At 42.1% G+C, this 17,367-nt stretch overlaps 1 protein-coding gene across 2 annotated transcripts in view; it reads left to right on the forward strand.

Annotated features, from left to right (window-relative positions):
• Window positions 1-17,367, forward strand: part of LOC131240149 (probable cyclic nucleotide-gated ion channel 5) — a 96,191-nt gene that overhangs the window by 42,463 nt on the left and 36,361 nt on the right. For both annotated transcript variants that reach the window (XM_058238220.1, XM_058238218.1), the window contains one exon: window positions 13,942-14,154. In XM_058238220.1, the coding sequence (XP_058094203.1) occupies window positions 13,942-14,154 (213 nt within the window). The remainder of the gene's footprint in view (window positions 1-13,941; window positions 14,155-17,367) is intronic.

A 17,367-nucleotide genomic window follows, 5' to 3' on the forward strand; every position in this document is an offset into this window, starting at 1 on the left:
GTCCAAACTTCTCCATATTCTAAATGCCAAAGACTTTGAGCGAGAAATTGAGGCGGACTCGATGGTAGACGCCCTTATGGCTAGGGAAAGTGTACCCGAGGCTAGTGTAGAGTTACCCACTGAGGCCATTCAGGTAGTGTATGAGTTTCGTGATGTCTTTCCTAATGATCTACCGAATGAGCTTCCCCCTATGATGGATATACAACATGCCATCTATCTAGTCCCTGGGGTGACTCTACCAAACCTCCCTTATTACAAAATGAACCGAAAGGAGCATGCAGAGTTGAAGAGACAGATTGACAAGCTCCCAGAAAAGGGTTTCATTCGAGTGCATGAGCCCGTGTGCCGTGCCCGCCCTTTTTACACCTAAGAAGGATAACACATGGAGGATGTGTGTTGATAGTAGGGCCATCAACAAAATCACAATCAAGTATCGGTTTCCCATACCGCGTCTTAATGACATGTTGGATATGATGACCAATGCTACTATCTTCTCGAAAATTGACCTTAAAAGTGGTTATCACCAAATCCGTGTATGCCCTGGTGATAAGTAGAAGACGGTCTTCAAGACGAAGGATGGGCTATACGAGTGGCTAGTTATGCCTTTTGGGTTGACTAACGCCTCAAACACTTTCATGTGTGTGATGACCCAAGTGTTGAGGCCCTTCATGGGGAAGTTTTTGGTCGTATACTTTGGTGATATCTTGATTTATAGCATAACCAAGGAACAACACCTCAACCATTTGAGGCAGTTTTGTGGGATCCTTAGAGTTGAGAAATTGTACGCCAACCTAAAGAAGTGTGCATTTTTGTCTAGTAGTGTCAGTGTTCGAGTTGTCGGTGTCGCTACAAGTTTCGCTGGCCGGAGATAAAGATATAATATCGTTATCGTCGATAATATCGCTGATAACCGGAAATGCAGGGAAAAAGGGGGAAACATGGAGAAAATGGTGGAATTTTTCAGTGAAACTTCAGGACATGCCTAAATACATATATTTACATATTCAGGAATAAAAAATTTGCAAAAAGAATATATTAAATTAAAAGTTTTCATTTAATGGGGGCCAAAAAGCATGCGTTGTTGTAAGAAATCACTCAAATAGTAATCAAAATGAGTTTATATAATACAAATGCAAGCTTACAACAATTAAGACATGCAAAAGTAAATAAATTAAAAAAATACACATTTCTGGCCATTTTTCATCTCCACATAGAGTGACGAGGTGGCTCGTAATCATTGTCTGGATCCCGTGGCAGTTGAGAGTAGTACTGTTGCCCAACATATTGGCAGTACTGTTCCCAAGTCATCCTCTGCTCGTACCAATTGAGAAACTCTCTTATGTACCTCTGATAGTCATTCTCCCCAAACTGTACGAGTACGCCTAGACGTGGGAATTGCGTGACATACATCGATGGCATTTCCTGAGCAGGGTACTGAGGGAACAGATCAAGTCTAACCCCTACTCCTTGATAGTATTGCTGCCAGTCGTACGGGTATCCCGAATATCCACCTGTCAAAGGGTCATGACTCGAAGAACTATCTTCTGGCTGCCTGTACTCATGGGTAGATGAGCGTGACTGAATGTCAGAGCTGTCACGGCCATACCCATGATATCCCCCATGAGCATAAGGTGGGACAGAGGTGGAGCTCCCCCGATCTGAACTTATGTCCATAGATGACAAGCTGCGTGTGAGGGCATCAGCCGCGGCACGTCCGGCTTTCTTCTTCGAACGACGTTCGAACATATATGTGGGCTCCGATGCTCTCGCTCTGGATGGTGGACGAGATCCATGGTCCATGTCCTGAGTGGCATGGTCAAAGCTTTGCTCCTCAGTGAACTGGCCAACGGATCGTTGGCTCTGAGCCGTCGTATATCCCCCACCACTGCCACCCCTACCCCCACTAGTACCACCTATACTAGTGTCGGTGCCTCCGTCTCCTCTCTCATCACCGTCGTCATCGCCGTGGTCATCATCATCGCTGTCGTCGTCATCCCCAGGACCAGTGTTGAGTGGGGGTTGAGTCTCATCATCATCATCACTCACTACGACTTGATGATGGGGTGGGGGCCGTGAAGATGCTTCCTCACCCTCATTGGAACGTGCCGAACTCCTCACCAAAGGATCAAAGGAGTCTGTATCCGCCTTTTGTTCAGATACTACCTGATCAACGTCGATACCTAGAGCTGCTGCTCCCTCGGCTACCTGTGGAGAAGGGCCTCCCTCTGCATCATCTAAATCAGCTGATTTGACTCACTCATAAAGTGGGTCTTCATCATCATCACCTATCTGTGCCATGTTACCTATAGACAACAGGTCCAGTGGGTCCTGATTTTCCTCCATGTCTCGATCTACCCTCAATTGCCTCTCTCTTAACTTCATATTGTAGTGGCAGTAAACGAGCTTTTGCAGCTTCTCATATGCCAACCTGTTCCTCTTGCTGGTGTGTATGAGTGACCATGTGCTCCAATTCCTCTCACACGGTGAGGAGGATACAGTCTGTGCGAGAACACGGACTGCTAATAACTGCAGTGCGGGCGTGTCGACCCCGTACATCGCCCACCACTCACCTATATATCCATAAGGAGCTTAGTTTAGTATGAAGTTTAAACGAAAAATGCAATTACCTAATTATGTTACCATACTTACATGGCATCATCGTTTCAGTCGATGCTTTTGCTAATGCAGATGAGAACGTACCCCTCGCATCCCTAAACCGCAATAACTGTAAACACGGATTCACAGGTCATTATTTTTAATCACTCATATTTCTAAAGGCTATCAGGAAGAAAATTTATTGCATTACCTGGTTACCGAAATCTGCATGCGCTGTTGATTCTGGGAACAATCGTTCAAACACCTCGTGGACAGCCATCGTCAAATTTTGATTCTCATGGAGCCGACGTTTGTAATGAAATTTGGGATTCAGATAGTATGCTGAAACCCAAATATTAGTTGCTCAGTTGTATTAACATGCAAACAGAAGTGATGCTTAAGGTACTCAGTTGTATTAAGAAACTTACCAGCTTGGTGGAGTGGATGCTGGAGGGTCCTGGTCCATCGATGATCGATGATATTGATCACCCATTGATACGAACTGGGGATTGCAGTCATTATTCCTTCTCTCATAATTCTCATAAGCTCATACATTGACCCCATCGAAGGCCACATCTCATTATCTACGACTCGTAGGACCTTGTACATCGGATGCAGAAAGGAAACGACGTTGTGAACTTTTTCCCAGAAGGAATCGGAAAGCACTATCTTCGAACATGTCTTTGCACCATCGGTCTTCCTCTGATTCCACTCCATGTATTTCTCGGATCTGAACAAATTTCTCAGACCCACGCGGTGCCTATATAAGCTGTCGAGTGCAATGAAGTTCGTGGCGAATCGTGTCGTGCCTGGTCGAACAATGTCCCCTCCACAACACTCACGCATTGCAGCCAACAACCATGAGTGATTGTATATAAAGTTTGTCACTCTTCTCGCATCCTGGATAGTCTTCTTGACAGAATCCCTTTGGCCTATCTCCTCGAGCATTAAATCAATGCAGTGTGCCGCACACGGGGTCCAATAGAGATTGAACTTCTTCATCAATTTCTTCCCCGCCTTAACGAACGCACTGCCATTGTCTGTCACAACTTGGACAACATTATGGGACCCAACCTCTCTAATCACTCTTTTTATGAGAGCATATATGTATTCGTGCTCTTTTATTTTGGCCGATGCATCAATGGATTTGAGAAAAACTGGTTGTCCTCTACAGTACACCATGAAATTGATAATGGACAATTTCGTGGGTCCCGTCCACCCGTCACACATGATTGTCACCCCGTACTGCTTCCAGTTTGGCTTGAGTCCACGTACCCAAGCTTGCATCTCCTCGTGCTCCCGATCGAGGTAGACGCCAAGAATCTCCTGTGGCGTGGGAGGCTTCACGCCAGGCCCGGCACGCTGCACCTCCTCAATCATATTTTTAAAGTGAGGACTGGCTGCTGCATTTGCTGGTATATGGCTCGAGATGAACCACCTAGATATAGCACCACCTACTTTCTCCCTAAGCCCCTTGCTCCACATATTTTTTAATCTTTTTTGATTAACACCTGCGATGGATGCATCTGGGACACGAGCGCTTTGCGTCCGTTGTATGACATGCCCGCTGCCTCCCTCAAAACGTCTGCTGGTCCCACCAGTCTCATGTCGGGACGTCCCAAACGACGGCCTACTCTCATCAATCCGTCTTCTTTGTTCCCTCTCCCACTCTGAAGCCCGAGACTCATGAATCACTTGTCTAAAATCACTCCTTTCTCGAGCCATAACACAATCATTGGGGTATGCGATTACCTCATCGTCGTCGTCATCATGCTCGTCGATAGCACCTACGCCCCGTCTAGTGCCTCGTAGCTCTTCCCTCATATCCCTCTCCCAATCATTTTGTTGCAGCTTGCGTGACTTCGCTTCAGTCAACACTCTTCTCATCTCCTCTCTCACTGGCCTTGTTACACTTGGACAGTCTTTCACGTTCTTGTATCCCCCTGCTAAATGTTCTTTTAGCCTAGACACTCCCCCACTCCGTATTACTTGGCCGCAATAGTTGCATATGGCTCCATATTTATTCCCCTCCACTGGCCGTCCATGTTTCCACCCTATGTCCCTTGCTCCTCCTTTTCCCGATCCAGACGACATTGTGCTCCCTAGTAGTATACAAATTTGCAATAATCGACAAAAAAAAAAGTGCGGATGGATTGAATTTTACTTTATGAATGCATGTGCATGTGCAGCCCCAGCCTCATCCACGACAGTGCGGTCCTGATTATGGGGTCCACCTTGATGTATTTATTCTTCCATCGCAAGTTTGATGCATGGAGCATTCACATTTGGCTCACCATATCAATGGCTTAGATCACTGAATCATGGGCCTTACTTGTACAAGTACCAACTGTAACCTGAACAAGTCAGGTTCCTAAATCAAGCATATTGCTTCATCCTTCAAAGCTATTGATGGAGCATTAGATCTAGAACATTGGTAACTGAATGGATGGATGATCCAGGCCAATTAGAGGGAGCGTCCACAAATTCAATGGCAATAACAAGTTCTCTGATCAAATACTGAGAATATCCGACAAGTATCGAAAATGGGCCATGGACCCTCAATAACAGGTCCCAACACATGAACAGTCCAGATTTTCTAAACGTGCACACGTGTAAAGAGATGAGAGGTGCTTGATGGCAAAGATAAAAGCATTTAATCAGGTCCTATACAGCTAAAGTGCACCATACTACCAATAGATGCTTAACACTTTTTCCCTAATCGGGTCCCACCGTTGAAACATTTATAAGGCCCACCATTATGTATTTTTTAGATCCAACCTATTCATAAGTTAACATAGAAATAGATGAAGTGAAAATAAAAATATCAGCTTGATGGGAAACTTCTTTGGCCCTGGGGAAGTTTTGAACGGTGGATCACTGTCCCCATTGTTTTATATGGTGTTGTCCACTTGAACTTTAAATCTATCTCATTATTTTTCTCATGCCATAAAACTCTCTCTCTCTGAATGGATGGACGGTATGAATTCAACACATGCATCATGGCAGGGTCCACAAAGCTTGGTGATGTCACTTCAGTAACGCTGAAACCAGCCATTGGCTGGTGGTCGGTGCTCTATGGGGCCCACCATGATGTATGTGTGTCATCCATGCTGTCCATATATTTTTATATATCATTTTATACATGATAAAAAAAAAAATGAAGTATATCTCTATCTCAAGGGGACCACATTATAGGAAACAGTGTTGAATGAATTTTGACCATTAAAAACATTTTGGGGGCCATAAAAGTTTTGGATGAAGCTGATATTTATTGTTTCCCTTCAGCTGGGTCTTTATGACCAAACCAACAGATTGGATGTCAAATAAACAGTACAGTGGGCCTTAGGAGGATTTTAATTGTGAATATCCATTCATTATTTTTGTCCTATGGTGTGGTCCACCTAAGATTTATATTCATCTTATCTTTATCTTAAAGCCATAAAATGATCTTTAAAAGTGGATGAACGGAATGGATGAAACACATACAACATTGTGGGGCCCACAGAGCACCGACCACCAGCCACGGGGCTGGTGTCAAGGGGGAGTAGCCAATCCGTTTCCATGAACCTGTTTGGCCGGCTGGATTAGATGGACTTCGGTGGGATGGAATTGCATCTGGTCCTGTGCCAATTCCACTCCATGTTTGGGAAGAGTGGAAAAGCTTGGAAGTAGGCTAGATGGAATCGTATCGGGTCGCGTGCTAATATCACTCAATGTTAGCAAGTTGTGTAGGTCCCACCATGATGTGTGGGCTATATCCACACCGTCCACCCATTTTTCGAGATCATTTTAGAGCATGGGCCAAAAAATCAGGTAGATTTAAAGCTCAAGTGAACCCCACCATAGAAAGCAATGGGGATTGAATACTTACCGTTGAAAACTTCTTTGGGACCACATAAGTTTTGGATCTGCCTCATTTTTAGGCCCATGCCATAAAATGAGGTTAAAAAACAAATAAACGGTTTAGATATAACACGTATGTTACTGCCAATAGTTTCAAATGATGGTGGGTACATCCTTTCAATGTACCACCGTATTACAAACAAAAAAGGGAATTACGCTAATCCCATGGTAACAGGGAAGAGTCCCGGCCATAGGCAATGAAGATGTTTTTTGAATCCCATCCCACCTAATACCGTGGGATCGGTCCGGCCAAACAGGCCCTAAGCGTATTGAGTAAACTCTGTGGGGCCCACCTTCATTCATGCATTTTATCCAACCCGTTCGTCCATTTTACCAGATAATTTTAGGGCTTTAGCCAAAACAAGAAGCCTATAAAAATATCTTGTGGACCACACCAAAGTAAACAGTGTGAATTGAACTTCTACCGTTGAAAAGTTCTTGAGGGCTACAGAAGTTTTAGATCAAGATGATATTTGTTTGTTTCCCTTCATCCATATCTGTTAGATCCTATGAACAGGTTGGATGAAAAATAAACATTACCAGGTGCCTTAGAAACGTTTCAACGGTGGAAATAAATATTTCCACTGTTTCACGTGGTATGGTCCAGTTGAGGTGTGGACATACTTCAATTTTGGTCTCAACGCCTACAATGATCTTTAAAAACGTATGAACGGCGTGGATGAACCACATGCATTTACGGTGGGTCCAACAGAGTATACAGTATGGTTTGCATCTAAACATCACTGTTGAAAGGTTTCAACGGTAGGAATTTTCCAAACCACATTTTCCTTTAGTACGGCTCACTTGAGCTTTGGATATCTTTCATTTTTTTACAAGAAGTCCTAAAATGAAATCACAAAATCGATGGACGGAGAGGATTTCTTACAAACATCACAGTGGGCCCCACCTGCCCCAACTGAGCTAGCAGACGGTCTTCGGCAGGAAATCCGCGTCCCTGGTCCGCACGCCGCGGAGAGGGATTTGGCTACTCCCCTGCCGTGTTCTGTGGGCCCCACCATGAGGTATGTGTTTCATCCATGCCGTCCATCTATTTATATAGATAATTTTATGATATTTAGAAAAAAAAAAAAAGGTATATCCCAATCTCAGTTGGACCACATTACAAGAAACAGTGTTGAATGAACTATGACCATTAGAAACTTTTTGGGGGCCATAAAGATTTTGGAACAATCTGATCTTTGTTTTTTCCCTTCATCTGAGTTTTTATGAGCTAATTAACGGATTGGATGTCAAATAAACAGTACAGTGGGCCTTAGGAGGATTTAAATGGTGGATATCCAATCACTACTATTTTCCCGTGGTGTGGCCCACCTAAGTTTTAGATCTACCTCATTTTTTGGTTAAAGCTCTAAAATAATATTTAAAAATTAATGGACTGAATAGATACAACAGATGCATCGTGGTGGGGCCCATATAGCATCAGCATGCACCCAGAGCCCATGCTGCCGAAGCTCGTGGTGGGGTGGTGTGCAACCAAGTGAGGTTGCACCGTCCAAGCCCACCTGTGGGGTCCATCATGATTTATGTATTTTATCCACTCCGTCCATCCATTGTAACAGATAATTTTAGGTCTTGAACCTAAAAAATAAGTATATCCAAACCTCAAGTGGACCACACCATAGGAAACAGTATAAATTGAACATTTACCGTTGAAAATATCTTGGGGGCCACAGAAGTTTTGGATCAAACTTCTATTTTTTTTTTCCCTTCATCCATGTCTGTGTGAACTTATGAACGGTTGGATGAGAAATAAACATCACTGTGGGCCCTAGAAAAGTTTTAATGGTGGAAGTCATTATTCAAACTGTTTCCAATGGTGTGGTCCACTTGATCTTTTGGTGCCATTAAATTTTGGTCTCAACCGTTAAAACAATATGGAAAAACGAATGGACCGCATGGATAGACTAGATGCATTCTCGGTGGGCCCCACAGCGTTAGTCAGTACGATAAGAGCGTACCGCGTAACCGAGTACGCATCTGCCCGCGGCCCTCCCGATCCCCAAATCGCGATAAAAACCCCAAATTCCCTCTCCCCTTCCGAAAATTTTGAAATTTCATTCCTTCCCACCGATTTCTCCGAGATTTTCTACCCGAAAGTTTCTCTCCCTCATCCCAAATCAAACAAAACCTCTATTTTGGTACAAGATCTCGGCCTGCAAGCGGTTTCCGCAACTTGCAGAGGATTTTTCGACGAAAAAAGAAGATATTTTTAGGGTTGAATCTTACCGGAAATGTCGATCTGCACTCAAGAGCAGCTGAACTCGCGTCTTCCTCCAAATCCGGGCGAAAAAACAGGTATTTCTTATGTTTTTTGTGATTTTTTCGCTGACAACCCCCTCTTTTATCGATAAAAGTGGGTTGGTGGCTATAGTTCCCACCCGTGGTTGGTGGGAACAGTGATATGTCGTCCTGATCTTGAAAATATTGATAATATCGGCGAGATTTCGGCGAAATTTGGAAACGAAACGAAATATTGGGGTTTCGGTGTCGCCAGTGCAGCGACACCGAAATTATCGGCGATATTTCGATAATATCGCCGACAATTTGAACACTGAGTAGTGTTATCTTCTTAGGTTTTGTTGTGTCAGCTGAGGGCGTATCAGCAGATCCCGAGAAGGTCAAGACCATCGTCAATTGGCCTGAACCTTGCAATATTCATGAGGTGCGCAGCTTTCACGGCTTAGCCACATTCTATAGGCGGTTCATTCAAGGCTTTAGTTCTATTATGGCTTCCATCACAGATTGCGTAAAAAAGGGAGAGTTTCAATGGACAAAAGGCAGCCTCGAAGGCCTTCAAGGAGATAAAGGTCAAGATGACCGAAACTCCAGTCACGCGACTTCTGGATTTGTCAAAAGCTTTTGAAGTCGCATGTGACGAGTCAAGAGTCGGCATAGGAAGAATACTTGGTTAGGAAGGGCACCCTGTTGCCTTTTTTAGTGAGAAACTAAATGAGGTGAAAGAAAAATATTCCCCCTATGACAAAGAGTTCTATGTGGTAGTGCAATCACTGCGCCATTAGCATCATTACTTATTGCCGCGAGAATTCGTCTTATTCTCAGATTACGAGGCCTTGAGATATCTGAATTCTCAGAAGAAATTAAACCCTAGGCACGTCAAGTGGGTTCAATTCCTTCAAGAGTACACTTTTGTGCTTAAGCACAAGGCCGATGTAGAGAATAAGCCTGCTGACGCATTGAGTCGTCGAGTCGCGTTACTCAATTCCACGAGTGTCGAAGTCACGAGCCTCGAGCGCATTAAAGAAGATTAATTTGAGTGTCCAGATTTTGGAGTTGTGTACGCATTGTTGTTAAAGAGTTCATCAGGAGCTAGTAGAGAGTACTTGATTTTAGACGGATATTTGTTTAGAAGTGACTATTTGTGCATTTCTTGCACCTCCCTCCGCGATTTTCTTGTCTGGGAGTTACATTCAGGAGGGGTCGCAGGTCATCTTGGTCGAGACAAGACCATTGCCCTAGTGGAGTATAGGTTTCATTGGCCTAGCTTCAAGCGAGACGTGACCAAAATTATAGGGTAATGTCGTACTTGTCAACTGGCAAAGCAGAAAAAGCAAGATATAGGATTATACACACCTTTGCCAGTTCCATTCATCTCTTGGCAGGACATCAGTATGGACTTCGTGCTTGGACTCCCCAAGGCTATTCGGAAACACGATTCCATATTTGTTGTCGTGGACCGTTTTTCTAAAATGGCCCACTTCATTCATTGTTCTAAGACCTCCGACGCATCCGATGTTGCCAAGTTGTTCTTTAGTGAGGTCGTCAAACTGCATGGGTTACCAAAAATCATAGTTTCTAACCGTGACGTGTGATTTATGAGTTACTTTTGGAAGATACTACAGCATATGATGAATACTAGGCTCCAATTTTCTTTTGCCTACCACCCTTAGACCGATGGTCAGATTGAGGTGGTCAATAGGAGCCTAGGGAGTTTCCTCAGATGTTTAGTGGGGTAGCACACTAGGACGTGGGACACCGTACTACCTATAACTGAGTTTGCATTTAATAGTTCTGTCAATAGGTCGATAGGTCTAGGTTTTTTTGAAGTCGTTACTAGTTATAAGCCTAGGAAGCTTATTGATCTTGTCCCTATGTCATTATCCCATAGGCCATTAGAGTCTGTAGAGTCCTTTGTGCATCACATTCATTTATTACATCAAGAAATCAGGCGAAAGATCACTACCAGTAATGAACATTACAAATTTTCTGTAGACCAACATAAACGTTTCAAGGAATTCAATGTAGGGGACTCTGTGATGGTCCGCATTAGGCCCGAGCGGTACCCTCAAGGGGCTGTTCGTAAACGTGCGTAGCGCTGAACCCTTCAAAATTATAAGATGAAACGGTGTCAATGCGTATGTGGTAGATCTTCTACCTTCCATGGGAATTAGTTCCACATTCAATGCGGAGGATCTAGTTACTTTTTAGGGGACCACTGATACTTTGTCCGACCCTTCGCCCAACCATCCTGATTCCCTAGACCTGTACCTTGATCCATGGCCTTTTCTCGAACCTTCTTCCCAGCCTCTACCTCCCATACCTATCCTTCCTATACTCAGAGAGGAAATAGTGGATATTCCGGACCATTAGATAATATTAACATCGAACGACGGGTTTTAGAAGTACCTGGTTAAGTGGAAATTATGCCCAGCTTCAGATAGTACGTGGCACTGAGGGGAAGCTTCAAAGACTTGATCCTGACATCTTGGAGCGGTTCAGGAGTTTTGTTTCCCTAGTGGCGAAATCTTCCCAGCCGGGGAGAATTGATGGGGACATCATGCGCACACGCATGCCCCCCTACGCATGTACGCAAGGAGGGCCCCACCATCGATCTGGATCAATGACGATGTTTAGGGAGGGCCTCCTAGTTAGAGGATTGCGTTTTGGTTCGTTGGAGTGGACCCAATGGTCATGTGAATCCCACCATGGGTTCTCATGATCGTGACCCGCTATTCTAATTATTCTAGTACTTTGGGTTTTGTTTATTATTGTTATTAGGAATATCATGGACGGTTTAAATTGCTTTGATTAGTTGTTATTTTTAATTACTTTGTCTCCAAGTAATAGGTTGCGCATATGACGCGAGTTTTGGGGTATAGGGTTTTATTATAAATAGGCACCCGTTGTAGTCTTTTTTCTCATTGAAGATTAATAAAATTTCTACGTTTGTTTTTCTGCTTCTCTATGTTTCTGGGTTGAGGAAATCCGATTGGGTGTGAAACCCTCCCTTCTTCGAAGGGCTAACTACCGTGGTACGAAGCCACACCCATCCCGATTCGCCCCCACATTCTGCTATCCATATTTCTCTTCTCTTACAGCCACCTACCTGCAAATCCATCAATATTTTGTAGACGTTTCTCTCCTACAACAGATTTCTGGAATCTGGCCCTACAGAAGGGCTGAAACTTTGGCAGAGTACCACGCACAGACCGTATATCGGATCGACCCGAAACTCGGGGGTTTTGGAGTCCATCCCTGGCCAAACAGACTCAAGGAGTTGCTTTTCGGGTTCGTGGTCCCCGCGCACGTGCGGACAGGCCCCTGCGCACGTGCGTCAGGTCTGGCCCGCTGTCCACACGCGGGGACTGTCGTCAGGTCTAATATTTCCTTTCTTTCATCCCTCTTTTATTTACTTTCCCTAATCCTAACCCTAAATTATTCAAATCTTCAATTTTATACCCTTTCTTCAACCTTAGGGTTCTTTGAATTGAAATTTCTGAATCTCTTGGATTGGGGGAATTATTTCTGTGCATGTGTGGATGAATTCACCCTCCTTTGATTCATGTTTGATCTATAATTTTGATTGATCAGGCCCTAGCATGTGTAGGCCTAGATCTGCATAAGATTCCCTTTGATTGAGTGTTTGAACTTTTGTGTGGGACATGGAATTTTGTGTAATTTTTTCTGAACCATTGTGATCTAAAGCCTGAAAATCTTGCACATCATACTTGAATTTCATATCCTGCATCACTTGTGCATGACGGAGGTGGTCAGGATGATGTTTTATAGAGTTAATGATGCGAGATGCACATCTCATGCTACACATGAAACCTCTCAAGTATCATGCGATTGACTCTACTGTAGCATGCAAGTTGAAGAAAGCATTATTTTGGACTCAAACAAGCATTGGATCTTGGTTGGAAGAATTTTAAGATGGCATAATAGATGCTCATTTTCACCGAAGCTCTTCAAATCACTTTGTTCATTCAAAGTACTCTTGGCATTGAAAATGCTCGAAATGTTGAAGGAAAACTTGAAAGTGTGGACAAAGGAGAAATTCAATAGTATTGACGCTAAGCAGAAATGTATCTTATTTCAGTTTGAGGATCAAGAAAAGGGGAAAGTCAATGCTTTTCGTAGAGAAGAGAGGGATAGGATTCGGACTCTCAAAAAAGAATTCAAAGATGCATTAAAATTGGACGAAATCTTTTGGAGGAGAAAACATTGGGTGATTTGGCTTAAGGAGTACGAAAGTAGTGTTTTTTTTTTTTTTTTTTCACTGGGTGACTAATGCTAGAAGACAATGCAACACTTGAAAGGGGAGATTGTTTAGCTCTGATTTTCTGAGGAACTCAGCAAAATTACTGAACTTCTCTTGAAAAGCAAAAAGTAAAAGAAAACTGACTTGAGAGAAAGGCAACAATGGGCTGATTATGAGTGACCTTCTTGTCACTGAACTTTGCCAAGGGAATTGGCTATTTCATTAGCCTTCCTTGGAATATTAGAAAATACACCATTCCTATGGGGAACCGAGGACCTAATTTCAGACATATGAAAGCATACTTCTAAGGATCAGCTATCCTAGAGACGACTTGATAGCATTTGTAGAGTTTCAGCCAGTGACAAGATCCACTGAATGGGAGGCTCTCCATGTGCAAAGCCCTTTCCTAAGTGCCTTGATCTTATTTTCTTCCAAGGCCCACAAACTTGCACGGTCCTCTTAAATGTCAGTTCTGTTTTTGTTGAAATTTGATGGATCCATATTACTTTGAGTAGTAGTCATGAAGGAACGGCTTGAACCAAATGGTCTTTTTTTTAACCAGAAAATAAGGTGTGCTAATAATTGTTTATGGGATGGATTTTCATATATTATAGATATTTTTGTTTGATTTCTTTCACTGTTGAATGAAGTGATTCCAGGATGCTTTCTAAATTTGGCTCTTTTAAAGGAACATGTTATGCTATTACAATGATTTAAAAAAAGTTATGCTATTACTTCTCTGTATTTTGTATTGCACCTCTAGTAGTCAAATGGACATCCAAATATTTTTTGAAGCATGTTTGTCAACATAAAAAATAGTCTCATAATCCAGTTTTATGTCGTTATTTCTCCTCTTTCTAGCTGTTGGAGATTGGAAACAGTGGGTACTGGAAATCTTTTTAATTCCATAATATTTTGTGCAGGTTGTGATTTGGAAATTCCTTCACAGATCTAAAGGTTCAGATGTACATGAAACGAAAAATGCATTGCTTTTCATTGTCTTGCTTCAATATATTCCCAGGTTCTTCCGGATATTTCCTTTGACTTCTGAACTGAAGAGGACTGCCGGTGTCTTTGCTGAAACTGCTTGGGCTGGTGCTGCATACTATTTGCTGTGGTACATGCTTGCTAGTCATGTAAGTATCACTGTTACTTGGTCTTGCTATGCTTGTGTATGCGGTGTATTATTTATTTAATTGCTGTTACTCTGTTTTATATTGTGGACTATTTTCAAGTGAAGTTTGGAGTAGCACCAATAGGTAATCATAAGAGGGAAAGTAGACTTTGGTGGTTTGGCCATGTGCAATGGAGACCAGTTAGGAGTGTGTTTGTTCAAGTTGAAGGCTTTAAAGGGGCAAGGGGAAGGCCCAAAAGGACGTGGGTTAAGAAAAGACTTCATGACCTTATGTTTTAACTGAGGATGCGGTCCTTGAGAGTGGAATGGTGGAACGGGATTCATGTGGCTGACTCCAATGTGTGGGCATAAGGCTTAGATGATGATGCCGACAGTTAAATAGGAGACACAAAGGGAATACTATAATAGAAAAGAACAGGACATCTCAGCGGTACCTTGTCCAAAAGAACTATGATTATGGCATAAGAAGAAATTCTTCAACAGCTTTTAACATCAATCGATTAAGGCATTGACTGTGAATAATTCTTGTTTTTGTACACATTACAGATATGAACCTGCTTTTATTTTAAGATATAGTAGTCATCAAAGAAGCATTAAATGACTCAAATCCTAGAATCTTTAAGCTATTTTTCAACTAAATACAAGAGGGGCCAACAAATGGATGAATGAGAAGTTCCTACGGGCTTCTACACTAATAATTCAGTTGATTATTCTTACCGATCTATTTTCTTTTTCTAATCATTAGACAGAAGTCCCTACAAGCAGGTGTGTTCCCTATTTACACATTAATAGCCTAGAACTGGACGCTCTTTTCAAAGTTGAACACCTAACGATCAGGTTCTAGGCTTGTTTAACACACGATAAAGACCCTTTAATGCCTAGCTTTTCAAAATAACTGCTCGATTCGATCAACTAGCCTCTAGGGGCTGTTGACTTCACTCCAAATGGGTTTTTTGGAATTTCATTTTGATGGTGCCAATGCAGGTAATCCCAGGGGTCACAGGAATGGAACACATTCCGTCCACATGGTTTATTTGGGTCTCGTTCCTGCCGAGTAGTGCGTGTGGCCGGATATCTTTCTAAGAGAAGAACACCACACTTGCAGTTGCAAGTTTTTATTAATAATAAATTATTATTATCATCATTATTATTATTATGGATAACTTGAGTCTATTAGAAGGAAAAGGATATGCTACAGGGGTCAAAGAGGCCAAAATTACAAATCAACATCCAGACAGAAATACTGAACCTAAGATCTAATCCCCATTAACAAGGGTCATTTCAGAAATAATAAGAGCAGCCATTGCAACTACCACTTTAACCATTGTATCTGCTTCCTGATTTGTTTCATGGCGAATATGAGAGAATCCAATGGTTAATCCTTAGGAAATGTCCCACATTTCATATACACAATATTTGGAAGCTCGCATGCCACTGCCCTGAAGATCCCTGATTAATTGCATTAGCTGAATCACCCTCAATGATCAAAGGAGAGAGGCCACGAACAGCAGCCATCTTTACCCTTGAAGCATTAATGCTGCCTCGGCCAAATTTGAAGTGGCAATGCCAAAGGACTGGAAAAATTCAGAATGCACTTCCTGTCGTGGTTCCTAAAAATGTCTCCATTTCCTGTCTGGCCAGTATTACCAATGAAACTCCCATCAAAATTCAAGTTAAACCAAACATTTGATGGGGAGACTATCTCTGATTTATTTTGGTAACACCACCATACCACACTCGTTTATTTCTTTCCAGTTAGATATGATCATTTTTTTTGTAATTCCTTTGAATTTTGTCTGCTTTTTGCACCAATCAATGACCATCACACATGTTTTTATCAAATACTTTTAGAGCATTGCAAGCTTTAACTTGAAGTATACTTGTGCTCAAGCCATTACGACCATGGGATCACTTGAGGGGCCATTTTCTTACACCTAATGGAGAGAAGGCCATGTTAACCCAACTGGCAATCAGCTCCTCCACTGATCTGGCTATCACACATTGCACACGAAATTTATCAAATAAAGTTGCCCAAATGATCTGAGCAATGCCACAATGAAACTAGCAATAACACCGTACAATGATTGGGGAGGGACCCTATTTTTGAGATGGTCCATCATTAGGATTCTATCAGACACCGCTATCTAGGCAAAGGCATTGAATTTTAGCTGGAATTGAGCTATCCAAATATGAGAGAAAGCATATGACTCAATATGTTTTCCAATGTCAAGTATTCATTGCACAATGACACTGAAAAAACCAAATTGTGATGTTGATATGAGTCGATATTAGAGAATACACGGAGGATATGGTTTTGGGAGAATGAAATGAGATGGTTGAATGCATTAGGAAAGTGGCAAAAGATGTTTAGGAGTATCTACAGGGAAAAGTTGATCACATAAGGAAATTGGTGGTGGAATGACGATGTAGAAAAAACTATTAATGAATTATGTTTATGTGTCTAAGCCTGACAAGGGACTAGAAAAGATGAAAACTTTAAATAATTTAGAAATGCCAAAAAGATTTTTAAAGTAGTAACTAGGGGTAAACTTAAGGCTTATGATGATCTTCACAATAGATTGGGGGCAAGAGAAGGTGAGAAAGTTGTCTTTGTACATCAAAAAATGAGAGAGATGAAGGTAGGGACTTGGATCTTGTTAGATGCATTAAGAGCTAGCCAGAGGGTATTAGTCAAGGACAATGAGATCAATGGAAGGTATGGAAGCTATTTTCATAATCGTTAAATGACAATCACTTTGAGAGCATAGGTATGGAAGGAGCCATAAAATCAAATGCAATGTTTTAAATATAGACGATATCGGCCGATATATCCCATGCTATATCTTGTAACCCACATGTGCGATACGAAACACACAGGTAATGCAATATATCCCACCTGTTCGATTTGGTGAGCATGTTCAATTTTCGATCCATTCTTCGTTTGTTGTAAATCATGTTGAATCAGTGTCAAACGTTTACAAATCTATGATTTTCATGTTTTTTATGAAAATTCATGGATATGGAGCTTTCGAGTTTGAGACTTGGGGGAGATGGGCCAAGTTGCGGAAAGTTGAGAAATATTGAAAATTTTCAATGTGTCCAAACACAAAATCAAACATGTATATAACTTGATCTAGCGATTTTTTTTTTCTTCCTTGTTTCCATACATGTCTTCTTACATTTAAAGGTTATATGAATAAACTTTGAATATACT

The sequence above is a fragment of the Magnolia sinica genome, chromosome 3 (assembly GCF_029962835.1).
Source record: "Magnolia sinica isolate HGM2019 chromosome 3, MsV1, whole genome shotgun sequence".
In the NCBI taxonomy this organism is placed as follows: Eukaryota; Viridiplantae; Streptophyta; class Magnoliopsida; order Magnoliales; family Magnoliaceae; genus Magnolia; species Magnolia sinica.